This window comes from Vollenhovia emeryi, unplaced genomic scaffold (genome assembly GCF_000949405.1).
Source record: "Vollenhovia emeryi isolate VEMERY1.0 unplaced genomic scaffold, V.emery_V1.0 DF939167.1, whole genome shotgun sequence".
NCBI classification, from domain to species: domain Eukaryota; kingdom Metazoa; phylum Arthropoda; class Insecta; order Hymenoptera; family Formicidae; genus Vollenhovia; species Vollenhovia emeryi.
In genome coordinates, this window is record NW_011967199.1 from 667,837 (window position 1) to 682,611 (window position 14,775).

Sequence of the window (14,775 nt, forward strand, 5' to 3'; positions counted from 1 at the left end):
GACTGAAGGCTTTTAATTCGTCTTTTCTTACGGTAGAAAAGCGACAATGACGAACGGACGGCAATTCGGATCTATTACCATGGTAATATCAGGTTACTAAATAATAGGGCATTGTTCGATACGGCTTTTGATCCGCAAAGTTGTTTACAAGATTTATCGAGGCCTTTCAGGTGCACGGTCTGCATTCGAGAAAAGGTACTTCACGCTTCCTCGACGGCTCTCGCGAGTGCACTGCCGGCCGGTCGTTGTGACGTTTTTAAATCACTGTTATTACGATACACCGATCGCGCATTGCCTCGGGGATGGTCGGTGCAGTCGACGATCCAGCGGACACTTTCCATCCGCGTGACGATTTCCGCCACGAGCACGTCGCCACGCCGAGACGATAAAAAGCACGGTAGTTTACGTCGTGCTACTCGGCCACGACTACAGGCACCGTAGTTTGTGTGCATCGGTTTGTTACATTCGCACGCTTGTTCACGTCATGTTTGTGGAATCGATCACCGCTTGATCATAGAAATATATCTGTAATCGATCACTGTCAGGATATGAGAACACTTTCGTGTGTAATGAAATATATACATCTTTCGACCGCGATGCAACTGAATATTACAGTAACCCACTTTAACGGAAGCGTTGTAGCTTAAAAATGTCATTTAATCGCAGCCTCGTATCGCTTCTGCAAATTTAAGTTTGAAAAGAAGCCACGTACACGCGCGGAACTGTATTCGATTACGATCAATCGCGAATATCGTCGGAGCGTAATAGTCGCTCGACTTGGCACCGTGCAACGGCACCCAGAACGCAACTAGTGCGCGGCACTTAGAGCAGAACAATAAAGTCGAGCGCGTATCGTTCGAGCGGGTCGGGCTCGGCGTTGGTCCGAGGGTTCGGCCAAGGGTTCAGCCACCTCGTTCTCGGCTTCTCTCGTTCATCGACGTTTTTCCTGGCCGGCGCGCCGTCGAAAGCGGAATCGGTCGTCGCCGATTGTCGTCGTCGTCCTCGTCCGTTGCCGACTTCGTAAATCAGCGCCACGCAGCGCATATCACGAGCCAGCTCGACTTTTATCTCCCGCGCCTCGAGAACTCGTTTATCCACGGGATGCCCATTCGCCTCGAAGCAATTCGCGCGCGATCGTCTATTTGTTTGCCGATTTAATTGCAAAAAAATGCACGGGAAAGAGGGGGTGCCGTCGATGGCTACCCTTCTTCTCGTCGCGCTTACATTCGCGAGTCCTAGATTAACGATGGCACGAAATGTCGGGGCGTATTCTCTGCCTCGCGATATGTAGATATTAATGTTATTCGTATTTAGCTTTAAGATCATCGTGGACGTTATTAATCTTGGATAATTTATTCTTGCACAAATGTTAGGTTTGCTCAAAGGGTGATGAGCGTTTTGAATTGATACACCAAGGCTCGGTTTCACCAAACGTAACTTTAATCCTAGTTTAAGTCGCGTTTGTCTCTTTCTAAAGTAACAGTTGGAAAGAGACGAAGAACGAATTAAACTATAGGCTTAAAGTTAAGCGACGTTGGTGAAACCAGGCCTAAAACGTAAAGATTAATTCCACTGTAATGATAACAATCGTAATAATTATTATTGTTGTAATATGAGAAGGTATAGCAAAGCTAATATTTTCATAAGTTTTCCTTTCTATAATGTTTCGTAAGACGGAGATGGTATTTCACTAGGGAAAAACGTTTTGAGTAATCGATTTTGTACGGTTCTTTCTGCGAGTCTCCATTGACTCTCTATTGACATGGTAAATAAGAGTGTATAATGGTCGACACCTATGTGTGTCCATATCTCTATGTGTAACTACGCCCAGTTAGAAAGAGAGAGAGAGAGAGAGAAAGAGAAAAAGAGATCACCGCGTCTCTCGCCCAACGTATTATTCGAGCGCACGCTGCACTCGCGATATTAGCATATAAATTATGTTATCGTGATTTATGTCCGCAGCCCGCGTACCCAGGCGGGACTATAAGAGGGTTGCTGATTAAAATTCGAAACGACGCGGGCGCGGGCGAGCGTCTTGACGCCCGTCGTCCGGTAATAGCTGATAAATAGATCAATTTCGCAAAATGACTTACAGTGGCTGAAATGTCTCGTACGATTTTTCTTCGGCGATACAAAGTGTGGCGTCTTGTGAAGTAAAATTTGCGCCCATCTCGATCATCTTCTCGCCCCGCTACACATATCTGTAATGCAGACAAGATACTATATACGCTTCAAGAAAATGTTAGCATTTGCATGGAAGTAATTTTAGAGAAACAGAATTAATAACGCAAGCTGTCGTGATATCAAATGTATTTTGTCTTCAGAGAGTGTGCACTTGTTCATCATTGTCGACACATTCTTGGAAATCTTCTCCAGGTCTGGTGTTAAATTTGTAACGTTCAATTTAACTCAATGAGTGGAGCCGCCACTGCGTCTACTCAATGCGTCGTTCACTTAATTAAGCAACGGAATTAAAAAAACACCCATAAACTAGATTGAATAAAGGATGTAGTTGTTTTTTAAACTACAATTTCCGTTGAAACAATAAAGTTTACTACGCATGGTAGTGAAAAATAACGATATGCTGAGCAGCGATTACTCATTGAATTAAATTTAACACTACGCATTTAAAAGTATGATTTTCAAAGCCCTGTGACGCATCTCTCCGGATAAAGTTACCTCTATCTCGGAAACAGTGGGGAATGGGACATATACTCGTATGAACATTTTTGCCTAAACTGACCGATACTATCACCTCCCAGAATATTGACCTTTCCTCCCGGGACACCCTGTATAAGCGTAAATATTATTTTGAAGCACTCTGTACGTAGCGGTTTTGGTTGTCGAATAAGTACCAGCGGATTATTATACTCGCGACGCTAGTAGGACTTTGATAGGCCGATAAGCCCGACGCGGCGCAATAATGCCGCAGTGCGAATGGCGCTGGGCAATAAGTTTCTGGTATATTTCGTTCGACTCCGTTAACCGCTCACGTTCGTGCGCGGCGTCTCAAGTTAGGGCTTTAAATGGATAACCATATACGCGCGGCGGGAGAGTGCACGGCGAGTATATTGCATAATAATTAACGGGCAGCCAACGACCGTACAACACCCTATAGACCGTATTGCCGCAAGTTCATTGCCGGCACGGAAATCGCAGTACGTGTGTTACGTGCGCCGTGCAACAATAGGCTCGTTCTATACTTTTGCATTTCCCCGCGTTGTTTGTTACTTCTTCTTTTTTCTCCTCGCAACGCGAACGGGTTTTATTTTAATCTCGCGGCGCCAAATGGCGCAGTTAACGAAGAATCGCCGCCGCGCCGAGCTCTTTCTTGAGCGTATATATCGTGAAAAAGCGCGCGCCCGAAGAAATCGCGATTTCCAATCTGCTTTCCAATTCCGCGTTATCTCTTCTTCATGTTTCCCAGATGCTCCACCCTCGGCGTCCCCGGTCGTTCTACATTTCGCTATTCCCCTCGATATCTGCGGCTTATAATCTTTCGGGCAGTTCAGAGGGGGCTGAATGTATACAAGATTCTCGAGAATAAATACGAGATAATCGTAGGGGCCACGCGAGGGATGGCGTTTCGGGTTCATTCAATACGGAATCGTTTTACTGCGACAGGCGCTTTATATAACTTTGACCTCGTCGAAACGCACACGTTCGTTTGCGACGCTCGTTATTTTCCGCAGATTAGGTGAGAATAGGCGAAGCATCATTCTCTCGCGGACGCGGGCTTGTGTTACCTCGCGGGACGTAACGCCCGTCGCAATACGGCGACGCCAATTTGCGTTTAGCGATCCCCGTATCAGGGGCCCTCTTTTTCGCACAGTTGGCTGGCGTGCCGCTGGGCTGGATACAGGAGACATGGTAGCTGGTTCAGCGCTAATTATGGTTAACTCAGAACTGTCGCACTCTCACGGTTAGATCCTCCCATGGACAATAAGAGCGTCTACGTTATCAGCATATCCTGTTGCCCACCCCGATTCACATTCCGCGATGCAACGCGATATTTTTACGTACGCGCGCAACTTTCTTGCCGGCGTTTCGGTCTCGCGTGCCTACAAACGTGCGTACAAAATAGATCTTATGCGCACACGGGCGATCATAAAAATCATAATTTTCACCGTGTAGAACAGACAGACTTGATCGTCGGCGCAGTTAGAGCGTGATTAAGCGTTTCCAGGATGTTTTCGTAAAGCCTGGCTGAGATTACGAAAGGGACAGCTAAGAGCCGGACGGAATTTCCTTAAAATTGCGAAAGTGGCGCTTTTCTCCGTTTATCGTGCTCAACCGGGCGGAAAAAACGCAGCGTTAATTCGATTGTGGAAGGTGTCCCGCTCGCGTCGGGAGAAAGAGATCGGTGGAAGGCACGATCTCGTGAAATCGATCGTGTCCGCTCGGCCGATCCGACACACCGGAGCCGGCAGCCCCCACGTGGGTAGCTGCTGCTGTGCGCGCCGAGTCCCTCGAGGAAGCGCGGCATTGACGTAACCGAAAAGTTTCACCTGCTGAAAATCGCCGTCCGCGCCTCGCAGGCGATTTAATAAAACCGGCCCCGTGCACGCGAGGCGCGCTGCACCTTTATTACAATATCATCCTCGCCGGAGTGTCGAAAATCCGCGTAGATGTCGTAATCGCGCCGCGCGATTGCGAAAGCCGACGCTGCGCCGCCGCCGCCGCCGCCGCTCCTCCGCGCCAAGAGATTGTAATAATACCTCAGGATAAAAGAATCCGATTGCGATCGAAAGTGCGCTTCGTTTCGTGACGTTAAGTAACGTCATTACGCGACGGAGTGATTCAGAGGCGTGTCGCCCCGAGAGACGGGAGTACTCGCGATTAAAGTTAAAAATCACGGAACGCGCTGGTTGCGAAATGTCGAGTTAAAAGATGTCACGTAAACCGGCGCGACGGCACGGTTTACCGCGACCGTAAAAGTTTCGTGCGCGAATAGACGGGAGTCTCTCGACAATGGCCAGCATTCTAAATCCTATTCTATCGATAAAAGCGCCCCTAAAGGCCCGTGTTCGCGACGCTAGAACTTGGTCCAAGTTCCAGTTCCGAGAAACAAGTAGCTAATCAACTTGCGGCTGTTCCATAACAGCACATTTCTCGAAACTGAAACTTGGACCAGGTTCTAGCACCGTGGGCCCAGGCCTTAGAAGTGGTTGTGGCCGATCAGAAGGCTTATTAGCCACTTTCAGAGGCGCTTTTATCGATGAAGGAGGATTCAGGGTACGGGCCGGAGTCCACGCGGGAGAAACGGCGATCCCGCGAACGACGAACGTACGTCTGCGACGGAGCGCAGCCTTGGCAAGGGTGGGTGTTTGCGCCGTGCTCCGTTGCACAGGCACAAAACGAGGCTGGCCGTTCCCGCGGCGGATCAGATCGATCACGGATGTGTAATTTGCGGCGGCTACACGGAGGTTCCGTCATTTGGTAGCGGGTAACCGTCGCTATACGCTCCGCTATACGGTGACTTGCGGATGGTGAAAGTCTCGGAGATCCTACGCTCTTACGTCGCCGTTAGATGCAAAATCGTCTTATGCACGCGGCGCGCATTGTATTCTTTACATGGGACTAAATTGGACTCGCTGCCTCGGCGGTGCCCCGTCCGTTGTCTTTCCGTTCGAGCGAGACGCAAAGTGGTTTGAATTGACGCCACTGTGAAATTTTAACGATCGCGTCTGCACGCACCCAAGCATCATCTCATATTGTTTCATCTACACCGGCAATTTAGCAAATTACACGATTTAACCTGAGGTATTTGCTGTATATGATAATAAGATACCGCTCTATGTCGAAAATAATTATTTTATTTAGAGTTGGGCGTAAAATGTAGTAATCTACGCATGTAAATGATGCTTAACGTGTCTTGGAAACAATCCATGCAGACGTAATCTTGAAATTGCCGATCAATTTGTAAAGTTGATACAATAAATTTTCACGGCGAGTTTGTCTCCTTTTGTGTACGCGGTTGTTGCTCATAGAAGAAGAAAGCCGCGCACTTTTCGCGATTGCGGAGACAGATCGCATTGATCGTTCGAGAGAGCGAGAGCTGTTATAAATCACCCTGGACTCGCGACGATCGATTCCAGCACTCCGCACTAATTTCACGGTTTAGCCGGGCGAAGAGGGAAGGAGACGACAGGATTGGAGAAAAATCCTGCGGGGCCGTTCGTTTATGAGCATCGTCCGGGGCGCCCCACCCTATCACGGCTCATTCTGGGACGCGTAACTACGCGGGGGTTCTAGGAAACGTCCATAGGGGTAGAATCGTGCTTCGTTCCCGAGTTACGACGAGGGTGAAACGCCATACGGCCCCACGGAGAGATAAACACTTAGCGACCGAGCAATATTTTACGGGGTAACTCGCCGGCTCCTGTGGCGCGACGCGTAACGGCTTTTTTTTATTGGTAACGCAAAATACGACGTACGACAGTTATTATACAGTCGTGCGATATTTCGCGAACATTGTCTGTCTGTCGTAAACCTTCGTTCGCGGACAAGATTTATATTTAAAAACGAAAAAGGAACGATGGAAGAATACAGCGAAATAAGTATTAATTAATATTTAAAAATAAAAATAAAAATTAAGTACTATTTATTCATTACGCCACTTTTAATCTAATTTGATACAATTTTAACAGAGATTTTTCTATTACGAAATGCAGTAAGGCAAGCATTATCTTTCTGTCGTGAATCTTCGTTCGCGGACAAGCTTTATATTTAAAAACCAAAAGAAAGAGATAGAAGAATACTGTGAAATGAGTATTAATTAATATTTAAAAATAGAAAATTGAGTACTAATTATTTACTACGCCACTTTTAATATAATCCGATGCAGTTGTGGCAAATAAAGATTTCCATTACGAAATGCAGTAAAGGGTCCATTCTGCTGTGTGTTGCAGAGTTTCTTGGAAGCGAATTCCAAATGCTGGTGGAACGCGGCTCTGGTGGATGCGACCCGGCAGCTAAGGTACAAGGGCCACGTGTCGCCGGGCGTGCTGATGGTTGGCGGACCGCCCTGCGCCCTCGAGGTTTTGAGGGCGGCATGGGCGCGAAACGTTCTACGACCACCCGCGGACCACTCGATCACCTGCCTCGGTACGTACCGTCGAATTAACTCCCCGCGTCGCCCGGGGGTCGATTTAACCCGGCGGCCGCGACCGCGCTCGCCGCGCGACCGGATTTAATCCGTTTTATTCAAACTGCGATAATCGAGAGTTCAATTAGAGATAAAGCAATCTGTGAAAGTGAAAGTGAAAGCGCCGATATTTTACAAGAACGAGTTCTTACGAGCGAGGAGATAATCCTGCGTGACCCTGGTTCCTGGCGCGTTTGAATTCCAATGCCAGTGCAATTGCGCGAAAATGATGTACGATCGTTTAATCTCGATCGCCTCTCTTTTTTTCCTCGTGGCTTTTCACCAAGGCTAATAGCGAGCTGCCGTGACTGGACGTCGAAGTGTTTCATTTTGATTAAGATAAGCTCGAATACCTGACGACTCTATTCATAGTCGTTTTGCAATGCATCAATGATACGCTGAGAAAAATTTTCATCGGATAAACCAATTAAATAGCGTGTCGACGGTTAATTTTTCCGATTACGTTTTCCGATTAAATTATCGACACATCCGATGAAACGCGATTGAAAAGCCAATCGCAGTTTTCATCGCATATAAAATTTAATTATTATGCAATTGGATCACCCGATTATATTTAATCGGACATTTTTCCCCGTTGTACGTGTCGATAATCCGCGCGTTCATTTTAATAATCTCCTAACGCGCGAGGGAGATAATCCGATCAGTTTTAACGCCTGGAAAAAATATGAGATAAGCACGTGTACTTTGTACTGCAAATTATCGTTTTAACTTTCGAGTATCGACGTTTCGGCCCTCGGACGCGGCGCGCCGAGTACAAGCTCCCCGACTCCTTGTAAATAAAGCGATCGGAATCGCGCGGAAGGTGCCCGAGATCTTCGCGCGTTACTCCCCTTATCCGCTTATCTACCGTAATCCGCGCCTGTCGTCAACGTATACGTTCCGCAGAAATAGCTTCGCGCATATCTTATCGGGCGAGCCATGCGCACCCGTGTGCACTCCCGCTTCCTCACGCTCGCGCTCTTTCTCCATCGCGCCCGTCTTTTACCGCCTTTTCGGTCGGTGTCCTCGGTCTTTTTCCACCTCCGCCGTTTCTTTCCGATCTTATTGCTCCCTTTTATGCTTCGCGCGCTCGTATCTATACACGCCTACGCTCGGCTATCTCGCATACCGGGCTTATGCTAATGCACGCGCAGCGGCGTAGGAACCCGGGCTCGTTATTACGATGCGCCGCGCGCCGCGAAAACACTCTCTCGCGAAAACGAAAGAAATTTATTCGCGCGATAAAGACCGCGTTACGTGACTTTATCCGCGTGGGAAAGCTGCCCGCGGAAACGTCGAAAAATTGCATCAGATTGAAGCGCGGCCGTTTTACAATTTTTCCTCCTTATCCGCTCCATCTCGTCCGCGCAGCCGCGGAAGAATTATAGCGGTAACAGTATAACTAATATATTTTGCGCTTACGTAATACTTTATATCTCTGCTGGATATAAATAATAATTACGCGCGCCAAGTCGCACGTTAAGTCGCGACAAATCGACGCCCGGGATATTAATTCGCGGCGTCCCGTAATTGGGGTTAACGACGGTCGCTGATTAACCGCGTCGAATGCAGTTAATCGCGGTATATCACGGCACGCGAGGATCATGAGGAACTTTTATGTTAAACGGCCACGTGTGCGAGCTCTCCGGTTAAAGGTCCATTTGCACGTATTCGTGACGTATCAGTGTCGTATCAGTGCCGCGTCAGCGATGTTCGTGATATGTCAGTGGCGGTTAATCACGTCTGTCCATTGTTTCTTCTTCTTCTTCCTCGTGTATCAGACTTAAAGCCTGTTTTATCCAGTTCGTTCTGGTACTTTGAGCATTTGGCTTTACTTCATCTAGTTGCGACTTTTGGGTTACGCGGGGTAAAATTCGTAAAAGATTAGAGTGTTACGAACAATCCAAATAATTCGGTCACCAATTGTGGGCCCCAGAATAATGGCATTGAGCCCGGACATTTTTTCTGTGGGTGCGAACACGGGACTGTGACGTCCATTAGAAAGCAGGAAAACAATATTTATTATCGCTGATACCGATGGAAATTCGCGGGACTGAACGGACACGTCACGGATATGTGCAAGCGAACCTTAATGCGCGAATACCTCCGCGCGGCAAACGAGCTTAGGCTAACATTCCGCTATTTGCCGATCGGGGACCGGGCGCGCGCACCATCGCGCATAATACGCGCGTCTTACATGCGCGTGCGGTAATGCGGATTTCGCGCCGACGCATAATCGGCCCGCCGTCCACCTCGCGGACGGCCGGAGTCCGCCCCGGCTTTGACACATCCGCCCTCTTTCCCCGCGTTCCACTTCGGCGAGGCGTGCCGTCGGCGACGAGCGGCTCCGTAAATCTCGCGGCGGTTCCCGCATAATTTTCCAGTTAGCGTGCCGCTGACTTTCCCGCGACACGCGCACGTGCTGACGCGAGAGACGCGTGTAGCGCACGGCGGCTCATTAGCGAGGAGCACCGCGCTTGTTTGCCGTCGTCCTTTTAATCTTGTATACGGTTTTTCGCAACAACGTGTCGAGATCCGCGAGATTGAAAGAAGCGTATGCAGTTAGGTCGATGCTTGAAGCTTTATTCGAGACTTGCTAACTTTATTCATCTTTCAATATCGCGTATCTGTGATCTTATCGCAAATTAAGTGCGCAATAATTAAAAGTTGCACAACCATCCGGAATCGCGAAGCTTTCCCCCGCAACTCGAACCCAAGAAGATCCGAGATGGTCGAAAGAAAAGAACAACGAAAAGGAAGCAAAACGGCACGATGCACTCCACATAGAAATGACCGGATTGGTACGCGAGTCGCGCGCCGAGAGGAGTCCAACATCCTCGACGTCGACGGGCGCAGCGAATGGGACGCTCGTCTGGAATGCCAGACCTTCCCTCTCGCCCTTCTCCTCCACGCCCCAACTGAAATCCATACGGCGCGCTCTCGCGGGGTAATAAATCGGCCTCCTTCGGTGTGCGACAGTAGCGGCATTCCCGGGCGATCGATTAAGTCGTGGTACCCCATTGGCGACCGATCTGTCGTCCGATAAGCGACGCGTTTTCCACGCATAATTCCCATTTCGCCATCTATCTCGACGCGATCGTCGGCCGAGCGTCGCGTCGCTTTACCAGCCTCGAGTACGGCGACTGTTTTTTTTTTATTGATTCATTATTAATTAGACGCACCTGACTGCACGGGGTACATCGGGTGCAATTAAAATCTAACGTTATATTACCACGCGTTTCAATCGGGCGATATTGCCGTCGGGTAAATGGGATCCGAACGGCGGTCTTCGCGGTAACGCGAGATCTAACAGCGGAAAAACGTGGACACACGTTATACCCGCCTCGGACATTCATTGCGCGCAGTGGAAAATGCAAGCCGCGAATGCTAATGCGGGCCAAGTCAATGTATCACGGAGATAAGGGGCTCGGGCTCGCGTAACGACGAGGATCCTCCGGGACGTGCCGGAACGTACGGAGCCGGGAAATTAATAGCGCCGTATCGACATCCAGTTATTTCTACACTTTGTGTCTGTACTATAAATAGGCGCGCGTGCACAGATGCAACACACGCGCGAACGAGCGAACGATGGAACGTGCGGTAACGCCGAATGCGCGCTCGTACATACTTGTATGTTACGTCTCGAGCCGATCGTGGCGATTGCGCTTGAGCGTTTTTCTTCGCGCGAGGCTAAACGCCAGCTTCATTCATTATATGCATATTGACTGGCTGCTGATGGACGTAGTGAAAAGGAAGACGCGAGAAACTCCGTCTGCGTTAGCGCGGCGCGGATTGGAGAACACACAGCCGCATCTTGCGGCAATCGGCGGACGGCGATCCGAAACGCCGGGGTCTCGCGCGATTATGTCACGTCGCTTACGAATGCACGGGCCCGCGAGAAACGTCGTCTCGCACGATCCTGTTCGAAGTCTCAATTGTCAGGGGATCGCGCGCAATTGATTTCAGAGAGAAATCGCGGTGTATGAGAATCGTAACGGTGAGTTTTTCGTTAGAAGTTTGGACGTAAAGTAACACTCATTGATCTGTACGACTGCGACAGAATACAATTGAAAAAAAATAGTTTAATAATTATTCACATAATTTATTTATGTGTTTATATAGATATTATATAGGTAGAATATAGAGAAAAGCATCTCCCATGCACAGCTTTGATATTTAGTAGTTTGTTCTCCGGCCTCAAAGCGTACGCTGTTAAAATTTGTGGTGTTAAATTTAACCGAGGGGAAAACCGCTGAGGGCGTTGTGGTGTACAAATTTGCGGCATTGCTGGGCATTACTAGACACTTTTGGGAATTACTGGGCATTGGTGTACAAGATTTTGGTCAGCGGTTTCACCCTCGAGTTTAACTCAATGAGTAGAGAGTTGCAAAAGGCGACTCTACGAAATTGACAGCGTATTTCTACGCGAAGAAACTGTTTCGAGGCGAAATGAGGTTGAAGGATACGAGGGGGTGCAACGCGTCTTGTTACAGGCCTGACAACAGGATTCCAGCTGGCCCCCCTTGGCCTACCCGGTTCGGTTGACATTTCCATGACCGCTTATCGATTACTTTCGATTTGACTTTTTTCCCCCCTGAATCGTCCGTCTCCATCTCGGAGCCGCGGCGAGCACCGACGCAAATCTTTCACTCAGCCATTCGGCGAACAATGGCGCGCTTGCATCCCGTGCTTGCATATTCGCTTTAATCGAATCTCTGTGTCGGGCGAGTTAAGTTGAGAGAATCCGACAGTCGCATTTAGCGCTAAATGCGAGCCGAGAACACGATGTCGATACCTTAAGGCCACGGCGCGCGCTCTAAACACGTCTCTGTAATCGTAAGGTCGGTCAGCCTCTCACGCCTCCCCTGTCACGATTTTGCTATTCGCCCGATCGGAATAAGCCTCGGTGTATGATTACCTCTCTCGCGTCAGGAAAAAATTCTTTTCACCATTTGATTAGAGGCGAGAGATTTGTACGCGAGCACGTTGTTGCCTAAACGTATAATCAAACGTGTATCGACATCCGACGAATATTGCGAGCCAAGGGCAGCGGATTAACGATATTCCACCCCGGATATCGCACCCCCCGTAATAATACCCTCGTATCCTTCCCCCCCCCCAGAAATTAATCGTTAAATTATATTTCATTATTATCTACTATTATCGTTATTTCTCGCACTCATATCGTTGAATTGGCGCTTGATCCTCGTAAATTTTACGCAGCCTGCCTCGCGCTAAAACTGCACGAGTTTGACGGCGGAGATATGGAGGAAACTGTACACCGATGCGCACCTGACACTAATTAACATTATAAGGATCGTAAAAGGGCCATTACCCGCCGCCCTCGAGTTCGAAGGGGGGGAATTAGGGAGTTTCGAAGCCGCGGAACGACGAGGAGATCCCACGGTCCTGTACGATTCGCCCCGTCCCGTCCCGTCCCGTCCCGTGTGGAAACGTGTGTACGGGCGAGTGAAATGACAGTGCCGAGTAACGAGCTATCTGTCTATCCATCTACCAGCGCAGTGTAAACGTTTGTAGGCCCATCGATGTATGCCACGGTATTTTCGAGTGGCAACTTCCTGCCGAGTGTCAGCTGGATCCTGGCGGCCGCCTCCTCGTAGATCGACGATTACCACGATGATGGTGGGGTCGAGACACGACATACTTCGCTATTACTTGGCTCCTTCCTGCCGTTCTCGAGACGTCACTCGGACATTTTCCCCACGGTTCCTACGGTGGGTTTAACGCGCGCCGCCCGCGTCCCTCTATTCATATTCATAATTCGTCAACAACTCCGGCGCGATTCGCGCCAGAGGTGCGTCGCGACTTTCTCACTGGACGAGCAATGTCTCGCTGCACGCGAGACCCCGTGGCACCTGCCACGATAGCCGGAAGTTCGCGGATAACTTTCCATCTCCTGGCGCGCAGATCTAATGCTCTTAATTATCCGAATAATTAATCCATTACATGCACGTTCGCTGGTAATTGTGTAAACGGTAGATAATTACCGGTAATCTTCGTGGCGGAATGCCTGATGCGGATAATCCGTTCGCGAGCCCGTAATATCGATAAGTGTGCGCGCACGATCGCTCCGAATTAGCGTAACGTTACTCCGAATGATGGAACGCGCGCTGTCTCGCCTTAGCCAAACGGCGGCAGTTTACGCAGCCGACTACGCGATTAGATGCGAGACGGAGCGGCGTTTAATGCGATCGTATAATAATTACACGGGGAATTTAAGACCGGTAGCGGGAAAGGGGGGGAGAGAGTGTCTTACCTTTCGACAAGATAATTCGCCGGCTGAGATCAACATCTCTTGCAATCGCGAAAGATACGAAATGTCGAGAGGCAGCAACGGCACGTCGCGAACGCGGCATTGAGTAACGGATAATTGCATCGGCTAATAAATTAATCCGCGACCTCCCTCGCGTACTCGCCCACGCGTGATAGAGAGAGAGAGAGAGACGCGTAGCAGTATCGTCTAAGTCGTTGTTAATGAGCATCTTGCGCCATTCGAGGCGATTGTCTAGGTCAAGGCGCTCGCTTCTAAACGCACCTGCAGCCAACGCACGGGAAGTGCGTCCACATTGCACGTTAGACGCTGCCTACTACCACGTTTCCTCGATTGTTGCGCAAAGTAAGAACAGGCCGCGAGACCGCAAATCGGCGCTCGTCGGCGCGGGGAATAATTTCAGCGCGGGCCGACGATCGTAGACCGCGATCCAATTCTGGACGATGCGGCGCGTGCATCTCGCGGCAACGTGCGAGGCGGATCGTCCATGGTATAACTAGTACGTTCACTCTCCGTCGGCCCCTTGATCTTTTCGGTCCCAATCACGTGGTATTTCGCCCATGGTCGGAATTTGGTCGGAATCGCAGACTTCGATATACAGGGTGGGGCATAAACACCTGACGGTTTTTGGAATAGTCCGAACGCTGTGCGCTTGGTCGAAGATACATTCTAATCAGGTGGAGAGATACACGATCGCATGGAGTTTCGGATGACGTAGTTCACTTTTGAAAAATATGTGTGATGTCCACCCTGATTTTCCACACACTGTGTGCCATCCTGGTAGGAAGAGAATGCATTACTCGCCATAGGCCGGTATTCGTAGTCGATTTTCATTTCAAAATTATCTTAAGTGTTGTCTTAAGAGGCTAACACGGCTCTGTGGTTGATTAAAAACACTTTAAGAGTATACTTAAGATGATCTTAAATATGGAACGGACTACGAATACCGGCCGTAGAATGTTTCGTGGGATATCGCCTCTATGGCCACGCGAATGCGCCGCTTCAGCTCCAAGATGGCTGCTGGACGCGTTTCGCACACCTTGCTTTTCACAAATCCCCACGAGTAACAGTCTGGCGGTGTTAGGCCTGGCGACCTGTACCACAAACCTGTACCACCTGTATGACCAACCTGTCCCACAAACATAAACTAAAACCTTGGCTTTCAGGCTTTCGCGGCTGTTGTCTTCTTTAGTCTTCATGGCTTCCGGATGGTTGCCGCGTCCGTTTGCAGTGTGGTGCCGACGTTTCGCAGGCGTTGCAGTCTGCTTCATCAGGGCTGGGAGACTCTGATACTGAGAGTCTCCCAGCCCTGATGAAGCAGACTGCAACGCCTGCG

At 49.3% G+C, this 14,775-nt stretch overlaps 1 protein-coding gene across 2 annotated transcripts in view; it reads left to right on the top strand.

Annotated features, from left to right (window-relative positions):
* Nucleotides 1-14,775, top strand: part of LOC105564247 (storkhead-box protein 2) — a 99,570-nt gene that overhangs the window by 53,160 nt on the left and 31,635 nt on the right. For both annotated transcript variants that reach the window (XM_012016483.1, XM_012016484.1), the window contains exon 3: nt 6,912-7,107. In XM_012016483.1, coding sequence (XP_011871873.1) covers nt 6,912-7,107 — 196 coding nt within the window. The remainder of the gene's footprint in view (nt 1-6,911; nt 7,108-14,775) is intronic.